This window comes from Castor canadensis, chromosome 1 (assembly GCF_047511655.1).
Source record: "Castor canadensis chromosome 1, mCasCan1.hap1v2, whole genome shotgun sequence".
NCBI classification, from domain to species: domain Eukaryota; kingdom Metazoa; phylum Chordata; class Mammalia; order Rodentia; family Castoridae; genus Castor; species Castor canadensis.
Window position 1 is genome coordinate 137,852,724 of NC_133386.1, and position 20,704 is coordinate 137,873,427.

Here is a 20,704-nt window from a genome sequence, read left to right on the forward strand (position 1 = left end):
TTATAACATACAAAAGCAGGCATTGCTTGAGAGGAAGATTTTCATCCGCTCGCTTTATACTAGAGGGAAAGCTTTTCTATTAACTAAATAGAGTTAATTAGAATAATTATAATGGGAAAACCCTGGAAGAGGGTCAGAAAACCTGGCTAATTTTTCCAAATACTAGGTAACTGGATATGTAATGAAGGAGCCACATTGCTTCTCTGTTCTTTGGTTTCTTTATTTGTAAAACAGAGAGAGATACACCTATCTTTTGTGGTTTTCAGAGGTTTTACCAGCACAAGTTTAGTGTATAAGAAAACAATTTACAAGCTATAAAGTGCTATCCAAATATAAGAAGTTATTTTATCTCATTGAAACAACTGCCATTCTTAATGCATAAAACTACGTTCCATATTTATGTAAAATATAGAAAATCCTTAAATAGTAAAGCTGTTTCATCTCAGATCTTCTTAAGTGCTGTCTATATATGTGGGGAATTATAGTGACTTTCTTCTGGTCCACCTCTAAAAGTGTTTCAGCCCTTGACCTTTTCCAGAAGTGTAGACAGGCCCACATGAATTTCCACCCACAAGGGCAGAGCCAGGGAAACCTAATAGACCTACTCTCACAAGCTGATTTATCACCTGCCTATTTGGCTAAATGCTCCTGAACAATTTTCCTCTGAAGGCAAAATAATAGTTTTATTTAGGCCTTTAGCAGACAATAGCTTTATTTTGAAAATAAAATTCTGGGGATGCGAAGTAGAGAGGCAGTGGTATGAGAAAAAGAACTGAGCAATATTGGCAGACACCTAGAATTAGAATTTTATTGTCAGGACATGATTTGAAAGCACATGTTTCAGAGGAAAAACATGAGGCCCAGGGAACCAAAGTGAAGTGGCATACTAAACCATTGGCAGAGTTCAGTAACAGAAAAGTCACTGGAGTTCTGGGCTTGGTGCTTCATGCCTGTAGTACCAGCACTCAGAAGGCTGAGGCAGGAGGATCTCACGTGCAAGGCCAACCCGGGCTACATAGTGAGACCCTATCTTTAAAAAAAAAAAAAGAATGGAGGAGGAAGGATCAGTCACTGGAAACATTTCAGATAGAGAAGATAGAGGGAGTAGCTCCAGCTAATACCCAAAGGTAACAGAGGGCTAGGAATAGTCCTGCTTATACCTGTATAATGTGAGGCTTCTTCCACCACAGTCTTTTTTGGTACTCTAAAATATAATCATTTCACTATATTCTATTTCAGGGAGTCCCTTGACAGAGCGGAAAGTATCCATACCCAGTTGCTGTGTATCCTTTGCAACAGCAAATGAACCAACTCCAATATACACCAATGTAGTTGAAAACACAGATTCTCCCATCTGGAATTTTCAACAACAGTCAAGGTTTGCATTTTCTGATGTTTGTCACCCTTCCAGAATCAGCTCTTTGTTCCAAGAGACAAACTCAGAGTTAAGAATATATTTGAACAGAACTAGAAAATGTTTTTCTTATTTAATTATTTAATCCTAGTGCTTATGAATTTATAGCTAGCAGTGGTTTAAAGGTTTTGTTGCAGTGGAAGATTTGGGGCTTTTTGGTGGTGGTGGTGGTGGTGGCGGTGGTGGTGAGACTGAAGTTTGAATTTGGGGCTTTCTACTTGCAAAGCAAGCCCTTTACTACTGGAGCCATACCTCCAGTCCATTTTGCTGTGGTTATTTTGGAGATGGGGATCTCATGAACTATTTACCCAGACTGACCTTGAACCATGAAAGTCCTGATCTCTGCCTCCCAAGTAGCTATTGCTGTGTTTTTAATACTAGTTGGTATATCTCAAAAATTATTCATTGAGACATAGCCTTCTATATGCCTGCTCTGTTGTAGATACTGGGAATTGAAGTTGATGAACACACTGTTACTGAAGGGTTCATGGTCTACCTGGTAATAAATACAAATGAAAATTAAAAATTGCAATCAAGTGCAGTAAAGGATATAAAAGAAGTAAAAACGATGCTGGTGGAGCTGAGAGAAAAGACTATTTAGGCCAACCTGGAAGTTCAGGATAGGCTTCATAAATAAAATCCCTCAGCTAAATAATAGAGTGTATGCAGGTTGTCCAGCCAAAGAAAGTGGGAGGAGTATTCCAGGCAGAGAAAATTAAACTTAGGAAAGACTGGATTATTCATCCTTGAAAGACTTTTGGTGCTGTGGAAAGTTCCTAGTCTTTGGAAACAAGCGATTCGGCCTCCAACTTCATCTCTATCATCTACTAGCTATGTGAATAAGTTGCATAATATCCTGAGTCTCCTATTCTTCATCTGTGAAGTGGAAATAATTTTATAGGTTCATTGTAAGATCTAAACTAGATGACATGTAGAAAAGTTACCTCATGGTACATGGTATGTATACAACAAATGTTAGCTCTCCTTTGGAAGGCTCAAAAAATAGGAAGTAGAGTCCTGCCAATCATGTTGCAGTGCCACTCAGAAGTAATGAGCTGTCACAGGGTTGCAGTACTTGTCCTTCCTTTACAAGTCGTGGTGAAAGTGTGGGGTTTGGCCAGGTATGGTGGTATACGCCTATAATCCCAGCACCTGGGGGGCTGAGACAGAAGGATCTTGAGTTTGAGGCCAGCCTAATGATCCTACCTTAAAAAACAAAAGGAGGTGCAAGTTCTAATACTAATTATTGTTTCCCTTAATATTACATGGCATCACCTTTTATGAAGTTTAATTCTTGCCCGCCAACACTAGCCATACTAGAGCCTGATATGCTATTTTCTCACAGTGTTTGTGCCATTGTTCATATGTTCAATGTTTTATAAGATGAAAGGCTGGCCTAAATCAGGAGCTGGAACTACAGTGAAAACTCAGTAATATTTATGGTAAACTACTGAACATGATAGAAATCTTGGACCTAGTGGCTAAGGTATTCTATATAAAATATTAGATGATATGCCCCAAAAAGCAAGAAACCAGAGTATCAAGCTTCTAAGTAAGGTGATTTGTTCATTCACAACCTGACAGCCTAACACAAAACTACAAACTTGATGAAGGAACATGAGTGATTTCCTCATTTCATCTCTGAACTTCAGAGTTGAAACTTTACAGTTGACTTGAGCCCAGGGAAGTTACATAGTTTGTTGGTAACAAAGTTAATATTAGAAGAAAATTGAATAGTGGTGCTATTTACAGTTCCTTTACCACAAAATTATTTCCTTTGACCCACCTAGCACATTGTAGATAGATACTATTATCCCATTTACCAGGTGAGAGAACCAGGACACAAAAAGGTTAAGTGCATGCCCAGAGTCACTCACATGCTGATAATAGAACTGAAATTGAAAGGTGAGGCTTTTGAGCCCCTGCTACAATTAGAATTCTGAGGCTGAATTTGTTTCATTTTAGCATAGCACTCCTTTTTTTTTTCTTTGAATTTTTTAAATTTATTAATTTATTCATATTTGCATACATTGTTTGGGCCATTTATCCCCCCTGCCCCCGGCCCCCACCCTCTGCCCCCCCACCCCCTCACTTCCAGGCAGAACCTGTTCTGCCCTTATCTCTAATTTTGTTGAAGAAAGACTTAAGCATAAGAAAGACAAAGCGGTTTTGCTAGTTGAGATAAGGATAGCTATACAGAGAGATTCCTAGCATTGCTTCCATGCACAAGTGTATTACAACTGAATTGATTCATCTCTACCTGACCTTTTCACTAGTTCCCAATCACCTTCCCATATTGACCTCTGTTGCTTTAAGGTTACTGTATTAGCTCCTCTGCAGTGGGGACATCAAACACTTTCATGTTTTGGATTTCCTACCTATCCCCATATCTTCCGTATATGCTCTCCCCTTAGCGTGTGACCCAAGTCCAACAACATTGCTGCATGTGCCCTAGATCTAAAGTCTGCATATGAGGGAGAACATATGATTTTTGGTCTTCTGAGCTTGGCTAACCTCACTCAGGGTGATGTTCTCCAGTTCCATCCATTTACTTGCAAATGATAAGATTTTATTCTTCTTCATGGCTGAGTAAAATTCCATTGTGTATAGATACCACATTTTCTTGATCCATTCGTCAGTAGTGGGTCATCTTGGCTGTTTCCATAACTTGGCTATTGTGAATAGCACTGCAATAAACATAGCATAGCACTTCTCCTTGATCTTGAAGTAGGTTCTCTTCAGTTTGCCAATGCTATCTGGGAAATGAAATTAAGTCTCTTGGTTTTCTCTCGAGCAGTAGCACCTGGTTTAGAACTTTTCAGAGTTAGGTTATAATTTAAAACTGTAATTTACTTAATATAAAGTGAATTAAAGTGAATTCCATTTCTTCAGCTGCTGTGAAAGTTGGACATTCGCTTATTTTGTCACCTTGCCTTCTATAATGTATAACATTGGGCTCAGGCAAGCCAGGATTCAGATCCCAGCCCTACCACTTACTGACTTTTATGTGACCTTCAGCAAATCACATTACCTTTGTGTAAGCCCAGCATCATCATATGTGAAATAGGAATAATAATGACTATGCGTCAGGCTTTTGTGCAAATCAAATGTGTATGAAACCCTTGGCACCATGCCTGGCCCAAGGTAGGCACTCAGTGAATGTTCTTTTCCCTCCTCCCTTCTCACTATTCTCCCAATTTAAGGCATGAAAAGAACCCTTACCCACATCAACAAAACTGGTCATTACCTGTAGAAAAAGTTTTCTTCCCCTGTCTTAGAGAAACTGAGTTTAAATGTGGTAGGCACAGTTGGAGGTAAAGGGAAGCACTGCATCTGGAGAATCTTGGCAAGTTACTTCACCCATCTGATCAAAGTACTTCCTATGCAGGTATTAAAATAAAATAATGAAATCCATATTAAAAAGGGAAGAGGAGGAATAAAAAAAGAATAACAGGGTGAATTTGATCAAAGTACATTATATGCATATATGAAAATAACACAATAATACCCCTTTGTACAATTAATAACATGCTTATTTAAGATTTCACCTCTCTGAGTTTCCATCCCTTCATTTTGACTATGAAAATAAAAATATATCCTAGAAGATGACCATGAAAATGAAATGATATCTCCTCATCAAACTTTTATGCTACAGTTAACTCACAGTGATTCTTTTTTTTCAATACTGTGGGTTGAACTCAGGGCCTCATAGTTGCTAGGTAGATGCTCTACCATTAAACCATGCCCTCCCTCACCCCCAAACCCTAATGATTGTTTTTCTTAATAGGTTATCAAAAGAGCTTCTTCTGGATCCACAGCAAACTCTGGTCTTCAAAGTTTGGCATAAAGGAGGTATGAGCTCTGTTCTGTGAATATCTATCTGGTTATAAAAATAAGCTCATATTCTGTTGACAGTTTCCCAATCCTTTTTCTTAGCCAAGTTAAGCCATGGTACTGATGGTGCCAGGAACACAGATATGTGATAGAGGGGAACTCACAGAAGGCTGTGTTCTCCTATCCAATTTAATACTTAGAAATCACATGTTGTTTGACCACCTGCTTAGTGCAGAAATCCAAGTACATTTGAACCTTTCCAAATGTATCTACCAATAACCATAATGCCACATGCAGTGGTCTCTCCACCCTTTGTGTGATGTTAGGCCTTCTTCTGACTGGGCTTATTAAGCAAGATCCTAGCATTTTCAGGTTGTATACAAGACCAGGATTTGAAAATTTATTCTTCCTTGGGGTTTTTGTGTATACTGTGTTTTTTCATTTTTATTAGCATATATTATGGTACATAGGGGATTCATTGTGCCAATTCCAAATGGACTTATATTGTATATTGGTTTTGATTGCCCCTACCATCTCTCCCCTCCCACCACCCCTAATGTGACCCCCTCTCCACCCCACTTAAAGCAGTTGCAAGAGGTTCCATCATTTTATCTTTTCTTGTTTTAAGAACCTCCCCAGGATGGAGGTACTGATACCATAATCCTTGAACCCAGTTTTACTCAACTATCATTTTGTTTGTTAATTTGTCTGTCTGTCTGACTGTTTTGAAATAGTATGTTGCTATGTAGCCCACGCTGGCTTCTAACTCAATACATATGCCAGGCCGGCCTCAAACTTGCTATATAGCCTATGCTAGCCTCAAACTTGAGATCCTCTTGCCTCCACCTCCCTAGTGTTGAGATTGTAGCTATATGCCACCTAACCCAGCTCAGCTATCGCTTATTAGGAGGCATAACCCAACAATGTTAAGGGCATCAACTCTGAAGCTAGACTCAGGATTCAAATTCTAGTTCTACCTCTTACTGTAGCAATGTGATCTTGGGTGTATGACAACTTCTCAGTGCTCAGTTTGCACACCTGTAAAATAGGGATAATTAATAGTACCTGTCTCATAGGTTGTTTTGTTTTGCTTTGCAGTACTGATTTGAACTCAGGGCCTCGCACTGTCATAGGGTTTTGAGAGAAATAAAAGCCCAACACTTAGTAAATGCCCTGTGAGTTTTTGTTGCTTTTATTTAGTGAGTTGTAATGTACTAAGAGCTTGACAAACATTTCTAATCCTGCAAGATAAAAAATTTAATTAATCTAATTTTATAAGATTAGATTAATTTATAAAATTGTAAAAACTGAGGCTCAAGGAATTTTAGTGGCTTGATTAAGGTCTTATCAATATTAATTCATAGAAGTACGATTTGAACCCAGTTCTGACTGACCGTAGAGATTTCATTGCTTTACTTCATTCACTAAGTTGGTAAGATTGGATGATGCAGAAAACAGTGAGGTAATAAAGATGTCTCACCCGCTCACAACTTAATAAATTATGTTTCGTTAAGTGATTCCTGTAAATCATGCTACTTGAAGATACCTGCTTAGGACCTGTTTTCCAAACCTTCAGTTGCTTTGAGTTACCTACAGGGTCACAGTATTTGTTTGCTAAGTTTCACTATTGACCACAACCAGAGAGTAGTCAGGGTGTGAAGGAAGTTAACATGCCTTTCTGCCTGGACTCCTGTTTGTGAGACTGCTGTGACTCTGGATTAGGTGATTAGTTTAGTGCTGCTACTTTGCTACACTTAGGTCCCACACCATTACTAACTTCATCTGTGCAGAGGAACTGATCAGAAATCAGTGTTCTCCAAATCAACACAAGGACTTCCTGCTGTGTTTAGCTAGCCTCCGCACTCCTCTCTTGCTTTCTGTTTAAAGTACTACAAAAATTGTTAAGCAGACCAGGGATCATCTCAACTCAATATGAAGAGAAAAACAGTAAGCTCTAATCATATGCAAACCTGAGTTCAAATTGTGGCTCTTCCATTTACTAATTGTGACCTCAAGATCGTTTTACCTCTTTCCTCTTACCTTTTTTTTTCTTATTTATAAAATTAGAAAAATAGTACTTGCCTTTCAGGGTTTTGTGTATAAATAATATTTAAAAGTACTTTGCACATAACTTTTGCCTACTAAATGGAGTTATTTTTATTATTATTATGCCTATACTATGCTAGAGCTACGAATAAATATATTCCCTATATTCAGGACCCCTAGAGGGTCCTATAAAATTCTCCTAACAGGATATAGATGGAAGTAAGGAAAATACCTACACCAATGTTCATCTCATTCGATCTCCTAGTGTATGTACATACGTCTCCTCTTAACTTCATCCTTTCTGCACAGACTCAGCAAACATTTTACAGAAAATACTCAAAGCAGACCAAGCTGTGTTCAAGAGATATTTGATTTCCTGCTCTGTGTCAATCACTATGCTAAGTGATAGGGACACGAAGGTAAAATCAGACAGACATGGTCCCTTTCCTTACAGAGCTTAAAGCCAGTGGAGGTCACAAGAAATTGCAATAGAGTATGTTTAAGCAAATACAGGCTACTCTGTCAGGGGACATTTAACCCAGACAGGATATCAGCGAGATAAAGGGCAAGGCGTTCTGCAGTCACAGGGGACGGCAAATGCAGCACCCTGTACTGGTTTTCCAGGGGATTATTTGTCTTTCTTGTGTTAATTTCTTTCAGCTTTTCTTAATTAAATGCAATACATATGTATGTCTTAGAAGATTTGAAAAATACAGACAAATGTAAATAGGAAAATAGAAATTCTTCATAATTTGAAGACCCATCATCCTGAGGAAAACCACTGAAGCATGATAACTTAGGTAAAAGAACAAGTGTTTAAGGTCAGGGATATTTTCTAGTAGCCTGCTATCACAGGCAAAGATCAGCCCTACCAGCCTTTCCCTATCATACAGAAAGGGAATCCATAACAGGCTGTGGTTACAAACTGTCTCAGTCTGATTATCAGTCTTCTGTGATGGCTTTGGAATCACTGAACTCGCCCAGTTACCTGAGTCAGCTGCTCTGTGCAACCTTAAACCTCAGTGGCAGGACACGCCCAGGTATGCTGCCCAGCTCTTTTCTTCCCCCACAGATGAGGAGAGAGTAATTGGCTTCGCCTCAGTGGACCTTTCCCCACTGCTCTCTGGCTTCCAGTTTATCTGCGGCTGGTACAACATCACGGACTTCAGTGGAGAGTGCCAGGGGCAGATAAAAGTTGCTATCTCCCCTTTGGAAAGTCTGATGCACCTCAAAGAAGAAAGACAAGCAAGACGTGGGGTAGAGACCCCACGGTCACTGGTAAGTATCCTGATTCACACCTAACTAATAAGGGTTCTACTGAGCAAAACCATTATACCTTAAGTTTTTTTGTTTTATTTTTGCACTGCTGGGGTTTGAACTCAGGGTCTTGCACTTGCTAGGCAGGCACTCTACCATCTGAGTCACTCTACCAGTCCATACCTTAGTTTTAAAATAAAGTTACTGTGTAGAATCTGAAAATGTAATAGTTGGGTTTTTTGTTTCGTTTTGTTTTTTAATTCTGATACATTAAAATCGTTGGCTTAGTCAGGCATGATGGCCCATGCCTGTGATCTCAGGTATTTGGAAAGCAGAATCAGAAGGATCATGGTTTAAGGCCAACCTGGGCAAAAAGTTACCAAGACCCCTCCTCAATTAATAAACCAGGTGTGTTGTTATATGTCTGTAATCCCAGCTACTGGAAGACATAAGTAGCAGGGTCACGAACTGAGGCCTGTCCAAGCAAAACACCCTATTTGAAAAATAACTAAAGCAAAAAAGAGCTGAAGGCATGACTCAAGTGATAGAGTATCTGCCTAGCAAGGCCCTGAGTTCAAATTCCAGTACCACCACCAAAAAAAAAATCATTTCTCTTATTTTTAAAGAAATAAGAATAAAAAGAGGGATATTGGCAATGGTAAGTATAGACAACTCTTTCAAGGAGTTCAACTATAAAAGGAGAATTTTCCAGGCTGCCCCAGATAAGGAGAGCTCTATTGAGGCAGACTTTGATTCATCTTTCGTGCATGCCTGGTCCAGAGTCTGGCACACCATGAGAATCAGTAAATATCAAATGAGTGGATACATGAGGAAATGAGTGTAGCAAGGTGTTTTTCTTAGATCAACCATGGTAGGTAATCCAAAAACAAGAAGCATCACAATCAGATTATCCTCACATGTAAAATAAGTGTAAGATCATGTCCAGCCAAGAGTTTACCAGCTAGATGGAGGAACAAGATCATAAACATAGAGGAAACAACTAAAAATCAATCTGACAGCACAGTCTATAAAATAGAGGTCATAATAGTACCTAAAGTGTAAATGAGAACATATTTGTAAATTTCTCAGCAGAATGTTTAACACATAGAAAGCTCTCAGTAAATTTTACAAATTTATTTATATACTGCTTTGTTCCAAAAAGATTAATTAACCAATGTACCATTTTTCTCATTGCTTCTACAGATCCCAATATACCGCCCCTTTTCCTTTCCTACTTCTAATATGTGTGCTGCATTTCCCAGTCTTATTGCAAGACAGACCCAAGACCAGCTTGCTCATATCTCTTCAAAGGAGTTAGATTTCTTCTCTTCTGTAAGGTAATTTCTTGATGGGCAGAAATGGAGTCAATGAGTAGATGTATGTGAACTGGCTTGTCCTTTCCTTTTCCTTTATTACAGGAAGAAATTGGAGACTGGAAAGAGCTTTCTTGAATTCTCACAAGCCCTAGGAACCCCAAAATTTATGAAAACAAAATTTTATAAGATAGGAACTAAAGGTGAACACAGGAGCACATGCCTGTTATCCCGGCTACTTAGGGAGGCAGTGATAGAAGGATCAGGGTATGAGGCCAGCTTAGGAAAAAGAGCAACACCCTATCTCAATTTTAAAAAGCTGGGAATAGTAGTACACATCTGTGGTCCCAGCTAAAGGGAGGCAGAGGTAGGAAGATCACAGTCAGAGGCTAGCCCCAAGCAAAAATCGTGAGACCCTACCTGAAAAACAACTAAAGCTAAAAGGGCTGGAGGCATGGCTCAAATGGTTAGAGTGCCTATGTCTAGCAAGCAAAAGGCCATGAGTTGATGAAACCTCAGTACCGACAAAAAATTAAAATAGAAACTAGAATCTTTACTGCTATCAAAAGATAACTTCAGTTTAAAGGAGCAAAGGACAGTCTTCTCTTAACCTCAGAGCCCATTAACTTCTTGCAAGAAATATGTCATCTTTCCCTACCAAAACTATGTGCCAGGTTGTTTTGCAAAACACATTCTTTTCACTAAGCCAACAGTGGGCATGCATATGGATGTCAGGGCTAGAGCATGTTCCATCCTGTCAGAGGACAAGGTCTAAGACTAAGATTGCTTTTTTTCCACCCCAGTCTCTTTGAGGCCTTAGTGCCCTCCACCAGAGATTCTCCCATGTCTTTCTCCCTACATCAGGGAGGAGATAAGGAACCTTCTCCCACAACAGCCACACCTACAACAGTAATTACTGACCCTTTATTCCAAAATAGACACTCTCATAGTGCATACCATTCTAAGGCCTGTTGCAGTGCGATATAATTTTCTACTTGGTCACCATGAAGAGATACTCTGCCTGCTGTACAGAAGGAGCTATGTGTCTGACAATCTTATGTGTCTGTTTAGGTAATTCCTTTACTGTCTATAAGTGTTGCTTTGACCACAGCCAATTAGTAAGATATGTGACTGGGATGAGGGTGTCTCTAGTGCCTACTATTTAGTAATTTTAAAAGGCAAAAATTTGGTGGCTTACTTTTTGATCATATAAAAATGTCCCTATTACCACTTCAGAAGGCCATGTCAAAAATGTAATATTCTAATTCAGCCTTCCATTCAAGGGTAAGATATAATTTCCTCTCTAACCACCTCACCTAACAAATCCTGCTGATCCTGCCTTGCTCTAGGGACAGAGTGATGAAGTATGTTGTGGTCAGAAGGATTTGGAGTCCTGTCCTGGCTTTACCACTTAATAGTTATATGTGACCTTAGGCTAATTCAGCTCTTTTTTGTAGTACTGGGGTTTGAACTCAAGGCCTTGTGCTTACTAGGCAAGTGCTTTACCACTTAAGCCACACTTACAGCCCTTGTTACATCATTTCTTTGAGGCTTAGATTTCTTTTTTCTTATCTGCTAAATGGAAATAATATTACCTTAAGGGTTGTTGTAAAAATAATTAAGAATGGAAATAACTCGTATACATCAGCTGATTGGGTTTTCACACTAGTCTTAAGAGAGAGGTTTTATTACTAATAATACATGTGAAATGCCTGGAGCAGCACTTTCTAAACTTTTTTGTCTTTGTGCTTTATTTGTAACAACCACTAATTAGTTAAACAACTCAGGTGTCCATCAACAAATAGGTGAACAGGTAACCAAATTGTGGTATATTCATATAGTGGAATACTACTCAAAAATTAAAAGCAAGGCATTGTTTAGAACAGAATGAATTTTAAAACAATTATGCTGAGAGAACCTAGAATAAAAGAATACACTGTATGTGATTCCATTTATGTAAAGTTCTAGAAAATTCATACTAACCTATAGTGACAGAAAGCAGATCAGTTATTACCTAGGGACAAGGTGGGATGAATAAGGAATTACAAAAAGTTAAGAAGAAACTTTTTGAGGTGGTGTATATATTTGTTTTCTTACAGTAATGGTTTCCTGGATTTTAAATGTGTACCAAAACTCATGAAATAGTATACTTTAAACATATGAAATTTATTGTATGTCGGTTACATCTTAGTAAAACAGTAGTTCTCAAACATTTCCACTTCAGAGATCTTTTACACTATTAAAAATTATTCATGACCCCAAAGATGTTTGTTTATGTGAGTTACATCTATCAATTTTTACCATATTGGAATTTTAAATTTTAAAACATACATAATCAATTGTATTTCTGTACACCAAATTAAATAGTCAAAAATAGAATTGAAGCCAGATGCCAGTGGCTCACATCTGTCATCCTAGCTAGTCAGGAGGCAGAGATCAGGAGGATCACAGTTCAAGGCCAGCCCAGGCAAATAGTTTGTGAGACCCTATCTGAAAAATACCAAACACAAAAAAGAGCTGGCAGAGTGGTTCACGTGAGAGAGCACCTGCCTAGCTAGTGTGAGACTCTGAGTTCAAACCCTGGTATTCCCCCAAAAAAACAAATGAAATTGAGGAAACAATTCCATTTATAACAGCATCAAATAGAATAAAACACCTAAGAATAAATATAACAAAAAAAAGTCCAAGAAAAAGAAATTAAAGATGTTTTAAACATCTTGAAAAAGATGTTGTTGAAAGAGATTAAAGAAGATGTAACTAAATGGAAAGATATCCCACTTTCACGAATTAAAAGACTGAATGCTGTTAAGATGGCAGTACTCCCCAAATTAATCTGTAGATTGGCTATAGATTCAACAAAATCCATATCAAAATCCCTCTTTGCTTCTTTCTGGAAATGGACAAACTGATCCTAAAAGTCATGTGGAAATTCAAGAAATATAGAATAGGCAAAAACAACCCTGAGAAAGAACAAAGTTCTCAATTTCAAAGCTTACCACAAAGCTACAGTAAGTAAGACAAGGCACAAGGATAGAAATATAGATAAATAAAATAGATTTGATAATCCAAAAGTAAACCCATGTATCTGTGGTCAACCAAATTTCAACAAGAATGCTAAGACTTTTTTTCTTAATGACCAGAATTATATTAATAAAACTCAGACCAATATATTACAGGAAAAGAAAATACAGACTAAATTCTCAAAATACGTCAGCAAAAAAAATCTAGCAGTAAAAAATCCACATGTCCAAATGCAGTTTATCTTGCAAATGAAGTTTGTTCAACATCTGAAAATCCATCAATGTAATTCACCATATGAACAGATGAATGAAGGAAAGCATTAGGAAAAAAATGAAAAACAAAATTGACCAAAAGCAGATCTCACATATACACACACACTCACACACCCCTAAACTAGCATCATACTTATGGTGAAAGACAAAAGACTGAATGTTTTCCCCCTATCATTAGATAAAAGGAAAGAATATTCACTATCATTGCTCCTACTTAACATCAGACTAGGGAGGGGGATAGCAAGTAGTTTATTCAGGCAAGAAAATATAATGAAATAATGAACTGAAGAGGAAAAAGCAAAATTCTTAAATTTGATGAAGACATGACTATCTACATACAAAATCCAAAACAATCTACAACAAACAAGCTATTGGGAATAATAAATGACTTTAGGAAGATAATGGGATTGAAGGAAAATGTAAAAAAATTTCATGTACTAGCAATGAACGAACAAATTAAAATGACATTTAAAATAACACAAAAATCTGAAACACTCAGATATAAATCAAAGAAGGTAAGTGTAAAATGAATAGGGTGCACATAATAAATTACTGAGAGATATATTAAATGGAAGAAAATAGTATGTGCAAAATTGGAAGTTTGCCTATATTGAAGCCAATGCTGTTTAATGAGGAAAGAATAGTCTTGTCAACAAATGGTGCTGCAACAGTTTGAAATCCATGTGCCAAAGATTGACCTGGCCTTGGGGGAATGGCTGAGTGGATAGAGTGCCTTCCTAGCAAGCTTGAGGCCCTAAGTTCAACCCTCCTACCATCAAAAAAAACCCCAAAAAAGTTGTATCCCTTCCTTATACCAAACACAAAAATTAACTACAAACGGGTCTTATATCTAAACATAAGAGCTAAAACTATAAACCCCTTCAAAGAAAATATAGAAGTGAATATTTGTGAGTTTGGATTAGTGATTCCTTAGATTTGACAACAAAAGCACAAGCAACAGGAGAAAAACAGTAACTGCAATTCACCAAAATTAAAAACTTTCATGCTGCAGATGATATCAGGAAAGTGAAAAGACAAACCATAGAATGGGAGTAGATACTTGCAGATCATAGATCTGATAAGGATTTGTATCTAAAATATATAAAGAAACTCAACAATATAAAGCAGACAACCCAGCTGGGAATGAGACTCAGTGGTAAAGAACATGCCTAGTATGCGTGAGTACCTGGGATTGATCCCTATCGCTTTAAAAAAAAAAAATGGCAATCCAATTTTAAAATGGACAAAGTGGGTATTGGTTTTGGAGGGGTGTGTGTGTGTGTGTGTGTGTGTGTGTGTGTGTGTGTGTGGCAGTACTGGGGTTTGAACTCAGGACCTTGTGGTTGATAGGCAGGTACTCTACCACTTAAGCCACATCTCCAGTTTTTTTGGTTTTGCTTTTTTGTGTTTGTTTTTGCTTTAGTTACTTTTCAGGTAGGGTCTTACAATTTTTTTCCCAGGACTGGCCTCAGACCACCCACCTAGTACCTGCAGCTTTCCATGTAGCTAGGGTCACAGCTGTGTACCACCACACCTGGATTATTTGTTGAAATTGAGTGTCTAACTTTTTGCCCAGGCTGGCCTCAAACTGCCATTCTCCCAATGTCTGCCTCCTGAGTAGATGGGATTGCAGATGTGAGCCACCATGCCAGGCTAAAACAAGGTATTTGAAGTGTAAACAGTTCTCCAAAGAAGATATACAAATGGCCAATAAGCACATGAAAAGATGCAATGAGATACCACTTCACATACATGAGGGTGACCATGTATAGTCAAAAAGATAAATATCACAAGTGTCAGGAGCAATATGGAGAGAGTGAACCCTCATAATATTGCTGGTGAGATTGTAAAATGATCCAATTGCTTTGGAAAACACTCTGGCAACTTCTTAAAAGTTTAAATCTAGAGTAACCATATAATCCAGTAATTCCACTCCTAGGTGTAAACTCAAAAGAAATGAAAACATATGTCCACACAAAACTTATGCTCATATGTTGGAGCATATTCCTAACAAGCAAAAATATTCACTGACAAGCAGGTAAACTTACGTGGTCTATCTGTACAATGGAATTGCATCTAGCTATCATAAGAAAGATAAGGCTCTATTACTGATCACATTATAGATACAGGAAGTTTACCTTGGTCACCAAAACCTAATAATAACCAATCTCACATTTACACAGCCTCGAGTGCTCTTTACAATTTACTGATACATTCTGCAGCATAAAGGAGGCTGAACAATGCTAAATGGAAGAAGGCAGTCAAACACATACAGACAAAAAACACATATGATTCCATTTATATGAAATATCCAGAATAGACAAATGATTGCAAATGGGTATGGATTTTGTTTTAGGAGTGATAAAAATGATTGTGGTAGTGGTTATACAACTCTGTAAATAAACTAAAAGTCATTAGATTTTGTACTTTAAATGGGTTAATTTTATGCTATATGAATTATATCTCAATAAAGAAAAAGAAGCTGATAGCATGGCTCAAGTGATAGAGTTCCTGCCTAACAAGTAAAAGGCCTTAAATTCAAACCCTAGTCCCACCCAAACACACACACACACACACAATTGCAAATTGGCCTGCCTAATAATATTAAGAGAAAGATTTCTAGAGTCACATTTCTTGAATACCATGCTCAAGAATTGGATGTGTTCTAAAGTAATGATGGTGATGAATTAGATATATCATTGAATGTTTACAACAAGGCTTGGTATAGTAGTAAAGGCTCTATATATATTGTTGTTGCTGTTGTTGTTTCAGATAAATATTTTAGAAAAATCACTCAGGCTATAATATGGAGAATAAGAGAAGGTGAAGTGGGTAAGATGAAAAGCAAGATTACTTGTAAATTTAAGCAAGAATTGATAAAGCCAGAGCTGTGGTAGTGGGGATAGGTTTTCAGTAGAGTGATTTGGTTTTGTCACACTAGGATCTTCACATTGATTGGGAATTTATTTTGCTCCCATTTTCTGTTGACAGAAGTGGTACCTCAAGAAGCCAGGCATCCCGCCATGAAGAGCATGTGCAGAACATCCGCCGATTTCATGAATCACTGCAGCAGGGAGAGGCAATCTTGACAAGTGATGACAAACTGACCACATCGCCTTTGTCCTCTCACACCTCCATCCTGACTTCTCTCAGGTGAGATCCTCTGCTAGGAAACACACAGGAAATAATTGTGTATGTAGCACAAGGTGAATGGGCAATGGCAATGTGCAATACTGTTCTTCTATCAGTTACCCAGTGCTGTGGGAGGTTTACTGAAGAGCTCTTTGTGTATGACAGTGTTAAGTTAGACCTTGAGTCCTCATGAGATTCCTCATAGCTGAATCTGTCTCAGTTAAGAGCCTTCTACTCTTTCAGGGGGGTCTACTTACTGATCAATCTACAAATACAGGAAGTTTACCTTACTCACCAAAATTTAATAATAACCATCCTCACATCTACACAGCCTCACAGTCTCCTTACAATGTATAAAGCCTCATCCTGCCTACTCTTTTTTTTGTCTTCACAACTACTGGCTTATTCCAGACCAGTATCTGCCCTGTTAACACTTTTCTGTCCTTTTGTTAGTTTAATTAGCAGAGAATGAGATAAGACAGGTAACAAAGGAGAAACTATATTCTGAAGAGAGAAAGAGGAAAAGCATTGTGGAAATGAAGGAGGTAGGAGGACAGGTGAAAACCACAGAGAAACAGAAAGACAAGAGAAAAGCAAAACAGTCCCAAGCTCCATCTCCAGCTCCTGGGTGGCCAGGGGCAGTAGCAAAGATAGAGTCACAAGGTAAGCCAGATGACCCTAGGGACAGACTGGCAATTCTAGCTGCAAGGTAAACCCACATTCTCTGCAAGCGTTCAACCCAGTGTGGGATTTGGAGAGACTGTGACTGCTCCAGTGTAGAAGGAGGCTCGCCTCAGTGAAAAGAGATGTTTTGTCAGTCCCCTTATCTTAGACAGCTATAGCAAGGCACCATCTTGAGAGGGAGCCTATTGAGACTGAGCCACTCTGGGAACTGGAAAACAAGGAACAAGCAATGATCTGGGAATGTTAGGATACCCTGGTAGAGTGTCTGGGTAGGAGACAGCCATGAGAGGAGGTTGTGGGTCTTGCTGAGAAGGTTAAACAGAAGAAAACTCAGGCAGACCCTCCTCACTCTCCGCCCTTGCAAGGAGTGATTCCCATCACCTCAGGGTCCCCAAGCACCGAGCCTCTGACTGGCATAGTACTTGGCCTCTAAGACCTGCCTCCTGGCTGTGTGTTTTTACCTCCAGCTGGGACTGAAAACGCCAAGTTCAGACCTTCCAAATCATTTGATTACTTTATGCGTGTGTGTGTGTGTGTGTGTGTTTACATATATATATATATATTGGTGGTAGTGGAGTTTGAACTCAGGGCCTCACACTTGACAAGCAGGCTCTCTGTCACCTGAGCCACTTTATCAGCCCCTAAACCATTTGATTTTTTTTTTATTATTCATATGTGCATACAAGGCTTGGTTCATTTCTCCCCCCTGCCCCCACCCCCTCCCTTACCACCCACTCCACCCCCTCCCACTCCCCCCCCTCAATACCCAACAGAAACTATTTTGCCCTTATCTCTAATTTTGTTGTAGAGAGAGTATAAGCAATAATAGGAAGGAACAAGGGTTTTTGCTGGTTGAGATAAGGATAGCTATACAGGGCATTGACTCACATTGATTTCCTGTGCGTGGGTGTTGCCTTCTAGGTTAATTCTTTTTGATCTAACCTTTTCTCTAGTACCTGTTCCCCTTTTCCTATTGGCCTCAGTTGCTTTAAGGTATCTGCTTTAGTTTCTCTGCGTTGAGGGCAACAAATGCTAGCTAGTTTTTTAGGTGTCTTACCTATCCTCACCCCTCCCTTGTGTGCTCTCGCTTTTATCATGTGCTCATAGTCCAATCCCCTTGTTGTGTTTACCCTTGATCTAATGTCCACATATGAGGGACATTAGACATTGGTCTTTTGGGCCAGGCTAACCTCACTCAGAATGATGTTCTCCAATTCCATCCATTTACCAGCAAATGATAACATTTCGTTCTTCTTCATGGCTGCATAGAATTCCATTGTGTATAGATACCACATTTTCTTAATCCATTCATCAGTGGTGGGGCATCTTGGTTGTTTCCATAACTTGGCTATTGTGAATAGTGCCGCAATAAACATGGGTGTGCAGGTGCCTCTGGAGTAACAGTCTTTTGGGTATATCCCCAAGAGTGGTATTGCTGGATCAAATGGTAGATCGATGTCTAGCTTTTTAAGTAGCCTCCAAATTTTTTTCCAGAGTGGTTGTACTAGTCTAGATTCCCACCAACAGTGTAAGAGGGTTCCTTTTTCCCCGCATTCTCGCCAACACCTGTTGTTGGTGGTGTTGCTGATGATGGCTATTCTAACGGGTGAGGTGGAATCTTAGTGTGGTTTTAATTTTCATTTCCTTTATTGCTAGAGATGGTGAGCATTTTTTCATGTGTTTTCTGGCCATTTGAATTTCTTCTTTTGAGAAAGTTCTGTTTAGTTCACTTGCCCATTTCTTTATTGGTTCATTAGTTTTGGGAGAATTTAGTGTTTTAAGTTCCCTGTATATTCTGGTTATCAGTCCTTTGTCTGATGTATAGCTGGCAAATATTTTCTCCCACTCTGTGGGTGTTCTCTTCAGTTTAGAGACCATTTCTTTTGATGAACAGAAGCTTTTTAGTTTTATGAGGTCCCATTTATCTATGCTATCTCTTAGTTGCTGTGCTGCTGGGGTTTCGTTGAGAAAGTTCTTAACTACACCTACTAACTCCAGAGTATTTCCTACTCTTTCCTGTATCAACTTCAGAGTTTGTGGTCTGATATTAAGATCCTTGATCCATTTTGAGTTAATATTGGTATAGGGTGATATACATAGATCTAGTTTCAGTTTTTTGCAGACTGCTAACCAGTTTTCCCAGCAGTTTTTGTTGAAGAGGCTGCTATTTCTCCATCATATATTTTTAGCTCCTTTGTCAAAGACAAGTTGGTTATAGTTGTGTGGCTTCATATCTGGGTCCTCTGTTCTGTTCCACTGGTCTTCATGTCTGTTTTTGTGCCAGTACCATGCTGTTTTTATTATTATTGCTTTGTAATATAGTTTCAAGTCGGGTATCGTGATATCTCCAGCATTGTTCTTTTGACTGAGTATTGCCTTGGCTATTCGTGGCCTCTTGTGTTTCCATATAAATTTCACGGTAGATTTTTCAATCTCTAATGAATGTCATTGGAATTTTGATGGGAGTTGCATTAAACATGTAGATTACTTTTGGGAGTATAGTCATTTTTACTATGTTGATTCTACCAATCCATGAGCATGGGAGATCTCTCCACTTTCTATAGTCTTCCTCAATCTCTTTCTTCAGAAGTTTATAGTTTTCCTTATAGAAGTCATTTGCATCTTTTGTTAGGTTTACACCTAGGTATTTGATTTTTTTTTGAGGCTATTATAAATGGAATTGTTTTCATATATTCTTTTTCAGTTTGCTCATTGTTAGTGTATAGAAATGCTAATGATTTTTCTATGTTGATTTTATATCCTGCTACCTTGCTATAGCTATTGATGATGTCTAGAAGCTTCTGAGTAGATTTTTTTGGGTCTTTAAGGTATAGGATCATGTCATCTGCAAATAGGGATAGTTTGACAGTTTCTTTACCTATTTGTATTCCTTTTATTCCTTCTTCTTGCCTAATTGCTCTGGCTAGGAATTCCAGTACTATGCTGAATAGGAGTGGAGATAGTGGGCATCCTTGTCTGGTTCCTGATTTTAGAGGGAATGGTTTCAGCTTTTCTCCTTTAAGTATAATGCTGGCTGTAGGTCTGTCATATATAGCTTTTATAATGTTGAGGTACTTTCCTTCTATTCCTAGTTTTCTTAGAGCTTTTATCATGAAATGGTGTTGGATCTTATCAAAGGCTTTTTCTGCATCTATTGAGATGACCAAGTGGTTTTTGTCTTTGCTTCTGTTAATGTGGTTTATTACATTTATTGATTTTCGTATGTTGAACCACCCCTGCATCCCTGGGATGAAGCCTACTTGGTTGTGGTGAATAATCTTTTTGATGTGTTGTTGAATTCGGTTTGCCATTATTTTGTTGAGGATTTTTACATCAATGTTCATTAAGTAGATTGGCCTATAGTTCTCCTTTTTGGAGGTGTCTTTGCCTGGCTTTGGAATAAGTGTAATACTGGCTTCATAAAATGTGTTAGGCTTGCACCTCTTCTCCTTCTTCGATGCCCATGATTCTCAAGTTTGGTCTTTTGATGGAGTTGGTGAGTTCTTTCATTTTCTTTTCACAGGTCTTGAGTTGTTTAATTAATAGTTCTTCAGTTTTTTCCTTTAATTACCATTTCATCTTCAAGTTCTGAGATTCTGTCTTCTGTTTGTTCTGTTCTGGATTGGCCTTCCATTTTGTTTTGCAGTTCTATTTTGTTCTTTTTTCTGAGGTTTTTCATATCCTGGATGGTTTCCTCTTTATGTTGTCTATTTTTGTCCTGAGTTCATTTA

The 20,704-nt window shown here is 38.4% G+C and overlaps 1 protein-coding gene across 6 annotated transcripts in view; it reads left to right on the forward strand.

The window, feature by feature from the left end:
- The window catches only part of C2cd3 (C2 domain containing 3 centriole elongation regulator), a 139,134-nt gene that overhangs the window by 89,162 nt on the left and 29,268 nt on the right, over positions 1–20,704 (forward strand). For all 6 annotated transcript variants that reach the window (XM_074083246.1, XM_074083271.1, XM_074083263.1 and 3 more), the window contains 5 exons: positions 1,240–1,378; positions 5,202–5,266; positions 8,367–8,572; positions 9,755–9,888; positions 16,149–16,310. In XM_074083246.1, coding sequence (XP_073939347.1) covers positions 1,240–1,378; positions 5,202–5,266; positions 8,367–8,572; positions 9,755–9,888; positions 16,149–16,310 — 706 coding nt within the window. The remainder of the gene's footprint in view (positions 1–1,239; positions 1,379–5,201; positions 5,267–8,366; positions 8,573–9,754; positions 9,889–16,148; positions 16,311–20,704) is intronic.